We start from the raw sequence: 8,195 nt of genomic DNA on the forward strand, positions 1-8,195 counted from the left end.
TGTACTTAGTTGATTGTTATGAAAAAGAAATGTCATTTCACATTTTTTTTTCTCCCCACTTTTCGGCGCCCCCGATGGGTTGATGCGCCCTTAGCATTCGCCTATACTGCCTATGCCAAGGGCCGGCCCTGAGCAACCATGATATATGATTACATTATCATTATTAGTTTTATTGGTATTCATTTTCATGAATTCAAGGGTAATATCCAAACTTGCTTTTACACAATGAAAACACTTTTTATCGTCATGAATCTCATTGCCCTTTTCCATTTTGTCAGGTAATTTTGAACAAGCAAACGAGGAACTGAGGGCAATTATCAAGAAGATCTGGAAGCGCACCAGTATGAAACTTCTGGACCAAGTCATCCCACCTATAGGAGGTCAACTTTTATGATAAATTAAATGAACTTTAGTTTTCTCAAGAAAGCATTGGTCCGAATAAATTGTGCTAGGTCTTACATATTGTAGTAGTTTTGCTAGTTCAAAGTGTTTCAGCAAAGTTAAAGCCTTTTGTAAGATTTCCTCACCAACTTCATTCCAACATTGCCAGCAAAAGTTCTAAATTATGTGATCGTTTTTTTATTCATTCATTTATTTAACATTGCACATTAATCAACATTTCTGTAAATGTGCCAGTTAGCCAAGAGGCTATTTTTCATCTGTAGTCCCTGGATAGATTTTGTAAGTCAACTTAAAGACAAGAGATCTGATCTCCACTAAGATAACCACAGCTGTGAATGTTTGTGTGGTGTCATGTGTTCACATGTTACAAGCATATATTGGGCAAATATAAGTGCACATCATTCACTTTCAGTTGAAATACTTTCATTTTGAGACATCTTCATGGCCCCATGCATTCATAAATGTCTGTCTTGTAGCTTCTTTCCATTGACTTTAAATGTGCCATATGCTTCCTGTCTGGGGTGTTCACAAAGGGCCACTGTGGGATTAAAACGCTTTAAACTGAATGGATTTAATGGCATTTCCAGTTTACATGGATTTTGTATTTGAGCAGATGATGAGGTGACAGTGGGAAAGTTCTACGCCACCTTCCTGATCCAGGATTATTTCAGGAAAATGAAGAAGAGACAGGAAGAGTACTATGGGTGCCAGCCCACCAAGAAAAGTGCTTCTTCTGGGATACAGGTTAGTATTAATGCCATGGGATGTCTAGTGAATGGTTTGATTATTCTTTGATAGATTTTTACTACACCTTTAATTCATGTAAATGCAACACACAACAGTGAGTAAGGATAATGGTTCCAGCATATGTATGTTTTCTTTGAGTGTGTAGTACATGATTGTGAGTGCTCTTTGAGTGTGTCGGACATGATTGTACTGTAAACATACTTACTGTTCATTAAATGTGCATATAAGTAATGTTCAAGTGTGAAATTGCATGAGTTGCATGAGGATAGGCCCATTCAAATAAACGTTCCACTCCTTCCCCATTCACTGTGGACTTGACCTCTCTCTGTATGTGGACTATTTCTTTTTTGCCTAAACTTTTTTAAGGTCATCTTACATTTTGCCACTTATTGTTCTTTAAAAATAAAAAAATTGTGTCTAACAGGAATATTATTTGGGTACTTTACTTACAAAAATGTATAGGATCCTTTGAAAAATATGATTTGTATTAACAGTGTACTCAGCAGTCACTCGCTTAAAGGTTCACCTTCGAATGGATGCACTTTTCTCCATATACTGAATATATTCTTAAGTTTCAAGGTTTGCTAAAATATACATCATGTTTGTGATGGTCCTAACAAAATGGTCTGGTTTTGAAATTATTTAAATGAACAATAAAAAGGCTCTAGGATTGCTCTTAGACAAAGAATCTGAAATATGGTAAACTAGGTGGTTATATCAGTTGATACCAAGGAGTCACTCAGCGTTGGAGCAGCAGTACTGAGCATGGCCTACAGCTGCAGAGCGCACAGTGAGGGGCAGCTTCTGGGTCTGTTGCCATCCGTACTGTAGTGCTTCCAGTTTTACTTCAAAAGTAAAACAAATATCAGGCAGGCCTTCTGTGTATGTCCCCGAGTTCCCCTCCCCTCAAAGGCCCCTCAGTCTGACGGATAGGTGCCATCTTTAAAGGATAAGCAAATGTAAAAAGACTGGAAAGACAAAGTAGAATCCACATGCTAAACAACTCAAATAAATATAAAGAAGAAGAGGGCATGTTTTATTTAACAGGGAATTTCAGGACCTAGTTTGGTCCTCTGCTCAAGACCCGCCCGCACTGCCATCCTGCAGATGATGGTCTGCACACACCCATTGGCTGGAATGACTTTGGTAGTAGTTTTCTTCAATACATATGTTTCTTTGTGTCCACCAGGCAGGGTTGAGGAACATAGAGGAGGAGGCGGCTCCAGAGCTCCATCGGGCCATCTCTGGAGACCTTGTGACTGAAGAGGAGATGGAGGGGGCTGCTGACGAAGAGGGCATATTCAGGGTAACAGGACAGGATGAAGGGATGACAGAACGAAGGATCAGCCTATTTCCAGAAAGAAAAAAGAAAAAGTTCGAGAAACACTGCGCTAGTGGATTGTCAAAGAAAAAAATGTCCATGCAAACGTTATTATTAATAATAATTTAAAAAATATATATTTAAAAAAAAAAAAAAAATTATAATTTTTTTTTTTTAATTTTCCATTTTTATTTTGTAATCATGGGTCGCGACCCCCACTTTGGGAACCCCTGATCTAAGAGATCTGATATGATACAGCCCATTGGACTTTAATAGTATGCTCCCTTGCAGAATTCAACATCACTCCACCCGACTGACATTTCGTTCCGACTCAATGTTTTATTTGAAAATCAAACACAAATCTTATGATAATAAATAGAGCCTCTGACACCACAAAACCAGGCCAGCCGTTAAAGGAAGAGCTACAGATCTTTAACCCTTAACCCGACCTAACAACAATTATAAATGCAAAATGTATTGTTTTCATCTATAATTCACTCACGCTTTTGCAGCTTTAGTTGGGTGACCAAGAGTAAGTCCTTGCAAATAAATACACAGGGGCATAATGCAAATATAAATGTTGCTGTCATCTGTAAATACTAGAAAGGTCAAATGTTTTTGTGTTCATTTGTATTGACATCATTTGACATATGTGTCAATTAAGAATATAGACCACAATAACTGTGCTCTCTTCTCTAAAACAGAGACATGGAAGTCTTTTTGGAACCTCAGACCCTTTCTCTGCAGAGAGCGAGGCAGCCAATGGCAGCCAGGCCACCAGCCAGCGGCCCCTGCAGAGGGCAGGGTTCAACAACAGTTTGAACATCACCAACGGCAACACAAGTCCCAGGTCTGTGTGCTCACACTTCTGTTTGTGTATGTAAACCGTTTGGTTTGCTGGATCCTTAACTGTAATGCATTCAAAGCACATGGCTTCTTGCTGCTCTGGAGAGACAACACAGTACAGTATTGGTGTTGTTAATAATGAACACAACATAACTTTTAACTTTATTTCACTCGCTGTTTCATTTACTGTGTGCCTTCCTCTCTGCAGTCACGTACTCCTTATGAGGATTTTGTTGACCACTGCCTGAAACTCAGTGCAACATTCTGATAATCTGCACCATAATTCTTCATGTCCTGGTCGCCTTGTGAAATAGTATTATAATAAAATATATGTGGTATAACAAATTGATGACACATTTGCAGGTTATTAGGTAAATAGTAAGTGTTGAAGTCGATGAGCATTAGTAACCTAATTGTAGCTAAATGAGACATTAGTTATCACTCCCAAAAGAAACTGTATTGTCCCAGATGTTTAAAACAATGTGCACAACATCACTGACTCACACCCTGTTGGAGGCCATGCTGTGTCATACTGTCTCTCTTTCTAATGTTTTGCGCTGTTCACACACAATGAGCACTGTCAGTGCTTGATGCTGCAGTTATATACATATATTGTGTTAATGTATTATCATCATGTAATGTTATTTTATGTTAGATTCTAATATTCTGAGATTATTTGACAGTTTTCCCTGTCTTTTTTCAGCCTTTATTAACATTAGATTAAAGATTTGTTTTTGGATCCTTGATCTTGGTCTGAGCGCTTCAGAGCCGTGGTGTCGGCAAAATGGAGCGGCAGGAGCTTCTCACCGGATGCAAAGGAGTGATGCAAGGAGCTGCCAGGCTTAGAACCAAGAAAGCTCCAGAGCTGACCGTTACCTTGTCATGCCGCACAACCCCGCCTGTTACAGAAAAAGCGTTCCTTGTCTTTTGAAAATCACCAGCATGGTGTAACTGCAAACACAACATTCACATATCACTTACACACTTCCAGCCATACACATCGAGCACAGGATCTCTCTCCTGCAGGAAGTATCAGTTCTAACCTTTTGTGTGCAAAATAGCAATAAAGAATTGAACAGTACATAACTGTATCTATTGTTTCACTATATCTTGTGGTGTTCACTTTGGAGTGTTCTAATCGTTTTAATGTTCTTACTGACATACACATTAGATAAAGTCGTCTAACATCCATCCCGTATCTCAACAGTTGCATGCCTTGAGCCCTTGTTCACTGTTACTATAGAGCACTTCCTGTTTTAATCACACACCCACCAGCCCCATATGGAATCTGCAGTGCAAAACCCAGAAAAATATTCATCCAAAAATGTCAATACAATGGAACAAAGTAGAAAAAACCATGAACATTATTTTTGAATATTTATAATTATTTATGTCATTTCTCACTATCACAGTATTTCAACAGCGTGACAGATTCCCATTAACATGGTTCTTGTATTGCTGGAACACTAACACTTGCGTCTATCTTTGAAAAATACAGGTGTTTGTTAGTGTGTGTTGAAAAGTTGGTCCACAGAATAAAATATATCCTAGAACATTCACTTACCACTGACATAACAAATACAAGTATTTCTGAGTAACCGGACATTTTCCAACCCCATGACAGTATCTATAACCTCCATCCCTCCTCAGAGCCTCCTGGCCTCTCCAGGCTCTTTATTTGGTTTCTGGCAGCTCTCAGTGGCTCCCTACAGGCAGGCGGAGCAGGCAGACGTAGGCCTGGGGAAATAGCTGGATGTTTAGGGGGTTGCCGTCCAGGCGGATATCCTCCAGGTTACGGCGGGTGAAGTGGCGATCATGGCTGTTACAGAAGGAGTCCTCGTACAGAGTCTGGATGTTGTTATTCTGATTGGGGCACATGAAAGATACAGTTTATGTTTTAAAACCGAGAGTATTAGCGTTCATCATTTGTGAAGGGTCTGCATTGAAGCTACATCATTCCCTAAAAAAATAAGAAACTATGTTTTGAGTTAAATGAAGTAAGTCTGCATAAGTTAGATTGCTGTCACAAAGTATTTTTCTAAAGAAAGTGCAAAGCAGATAATGCTATGCAAGTGATGCACTATCATGATCAACAAATACAGGTCATGTAAATGACGGTGCTCATTCAGCATTTTCCATCTTATGCCCTATCTTGATAAAGTGCTTTTATATTTCGAACTTTCCAATTTTTTAATTTAAAATCTTTGTAGTGTTCTGTAGTGCGTACAGAGAGGAGGTCAGAACCCTGACATCTTGGTGCCAGGATAACAACCTCCATCTCAACGTCAGCAAGACCAAAGAGCTGATTGTGGATTACAGGAAGCAGCAGAGAGAGGGACACGCCCCCATCGCCATCAATGGGACTACGTGGAGAGAGTCAGCAGCTTCAGGTTCCTCTGGGTCCACATCACTGAGGACCTGACATGGACTCTTCACTGAGGACCTGACATGGACTCTTCACACCACCACCATCACCGAAATCAGCTAGATATATTATATTGCATTGTTGTCATATCATATATCATGTAGTTGTGTATATGAACCTTTTGGATTTGTTCTCGGCTTAGTCAACATGTTTTCTTTATAAGATACTTTCCCCTTTGTGTGGCCATCTATTGTCTCAGTTTAATGGTTACTAGTTCTTTTGTTTGGATTTGGATTCCCATTTGGAATTTTTAGTTTTGTGTTGTTGTTGTTGTTTACTTATTCAGTTGTGTGACGTGGAAAATTAGGTATGACCTAAAGCAACGATCAATAAAACAGGTTAATGACAGAACGAACAAGAGGCCATTCATTTTTTTAACAGCAACAGACCCCAGCTCTGTGTCACAATTGTTTCCCAGAAATGTGTTGGGATAACAGTGTGATTGCAGAGCCATGTTAAGTTATCCTGGCATTCTGTAGCCAGGCTAGTTGTTGGTGAACTGGCAGTTTCTTTTTTTAAGTGATCTAGTTATTTATCACATCAATATTGAATTTACCGAAACCCAATTTCCCCCCGGGATAAATAAACTGTTCACATTCTGATTCTTAATTTCCCTTTAAAGGCAACAAAGAAAAAGAGGCATGACATGAATGTGCTTCTACCTGCAGGTGTAAAACTCTCAGACCCAGTGGTAGTGGTACAGGAATGTAATCCAGTTTATTGTCAGACAGATAGAGGAACTCCAGCTGGCTCATGTCCTGCAGGAAAAAGAAACACACAGAGGTCTCACAAGAGGGAGCAACACGCCCACGTGATATTGACTGACTACAATTCCTTGAATTTACCAAGTAGTGTCTTAATATGTTCCCTGTTTCCCAACATGTTATTATTGTTTCATTAAAAACAATTGCGACTGATCTGATTATAACCACGGTGTGTTACACCTCTCTTATACGCCACGCAGGAACGAGGAGGCAATACATTAAGAATAAAAACAGTTCTACAGTATCTTCCTTTGTGGATGCAGCTGTTGACTTGAACAACCAAACATACAGAATTATACATGCTTACATGATTATTACCAATTACAGATTTTTCTCTTTTGGTTATTTTCTAAATATATGCTTTTTAATTATTTTTAAACTCATCAGGGGCCTCACTTATAATGTTCAAGAGATGGCATACGGCAATTTCTAAGCAATGTTTTTAATTTATAAAATGCTAAATTGATCCAGATCCACAAAACAGTGGTACTACTACAACAAATAAACTAATCTTCATGTGTAAAATAGAATTTTTTAAGATGTATATGATATTTACCTTGAATCCCTCAGAATGTACCCCATTACTGATCAGACGGTTGTTGTGTACATCGATGTATTTCATGGTGATTGGCAGCTCAGGCATGCTCTGCAGGTTGTTATCAGCCAGCAGCAACTGGTGAAGCTGCGGCAGAGACAGAAACACATCCTCATCCATCCCTGAAATCTGGTTCCCTGTCAGATCAATGGACTGGAGTTGATCTATATCAAAAACAAAAAAATATCTTCAATCATACATCATTTATCTTAGAGTGTATGGTGGTTCAAATAATCAAAGTGATTCCTTACTGAGGTAGTTAAAGTCTGTGTTCTTGACATGTCGAATGTTGTTGAAGCGGCCATAAAAATGGGTGGTGTCTTTAGGAAGGAGTGGGATCTGATCCAGGCCTGTGTCATCACAGTACACACTCCCACCAATACACACACACAGCAAGCAGGTGGGCATACCTGCACATACAGAGTTTAGATTGTAATACCTGTGCACACACATCTAACCATATGCAGAAACACAACACAGCTCACACATTAATACTTGTATTTATTCTAACCTGTAGCTGTACACACAGTTGATGCTTTGACCTACCAACGCCAGTATCAGGGCCAAAGAGACCCGGTCCCTTGAAGTCCAGAGTGACGGGAGCTGGGGGCAGGGTCAGCTCCTCCTCATGGTACTCAGCTGTGGGCAGGCTTGCTGCAGAGGGGGGGTCTGGAGCTACGGTGCCCACCTCAATCTGTTCTCCATGGGCAGCAAGGAAGAGAGAGACCGTTGAAATACATTTGCATTTGAATGGTACAAATATATTATCTATTTTTGTATTTGTTTTATTATTTTAAGTACCATTGTTTTGGGGGATCAAATAGCAGACATATATTATAATACTGATAACTAGTTTTCATTATTGTAAAATTACATTACATTGCATTTAGCTGACGCTTTTATCCAAAGCGACTTACGTGCGTTCGACCAACAAAATACGAACTTGAAGAAAACAGAATCATATAAGTTCATCAGGTTTCATAGAGCTAAAACATTTCAAGTGCTATTCAACTTGCTTTAGATAAGCCAGCCCTTTATTAGTATATAAGTGCTTTGTTAGTAATTCTATTGCTCGCAGTGGAGCCGAAAGAGATG

General features: G+C 39.3%; 2 protein-coding genes across 2 annotated transcripts; one reads left to right on the forward strand and one right to left on the reverse strand.

Moving 5' to 3' along the window:
* Positions 1–278: 278 nt before the first annotated feature.
* On the forward strand, positions 279–4,371 carry LOC104947867 (voltage-dependent L-type calcium channel subunit alpha-1S-like; the record flags this gene model as incomplete). The annotated part of the gene is made up of 5 exons (XM_010773980.1): positions 279–380; positions 1,016–1,146; positions 2,339–2,455; positions 3,175–3,320; positions 4,020–4,371. Coding segments are annotated over 5 exons (506 nt in total), but the record flags the coding sequence as incomplete, so codon positions are not given.
* Positions 4,372–4,711: 340 nt separating this feature from the next.
* Positions 4,712–7,862, reverse strand: optc (opticin; the record flags this gene model as incomplete). Its single annotated transcript, XM_010773979.1, has 5 exons — positions 4,712–5,179; positions 6,404–6,499; positions 7,062–7,264; positions 7,352–7,510; positions 7,647–7,862. Coding segments are annotated over 5 exons (842 nt in total), but the record flags the coding sequence as incomplete, so codon positions are not given.
* Positions 7,863–8,195: the final 333 nt, after the last annotated feature.

Source organism: Notothenia coriiceps, unplaced genomic scaffold, assembly GCF_000735185.1.
Source record: "Notothenia coriiceps isolate Sejong01 unplaced genomic scaffold, NC01 NC01_scaffold00013270, whole genome shotgun sequence".
NCBI classification, from domain to species: Eukaryota; Metazoa; Chordata; class Actinopteri; order Perciformes; family Nototheniidae; genus Notothenia; species Notothenia coriiceps.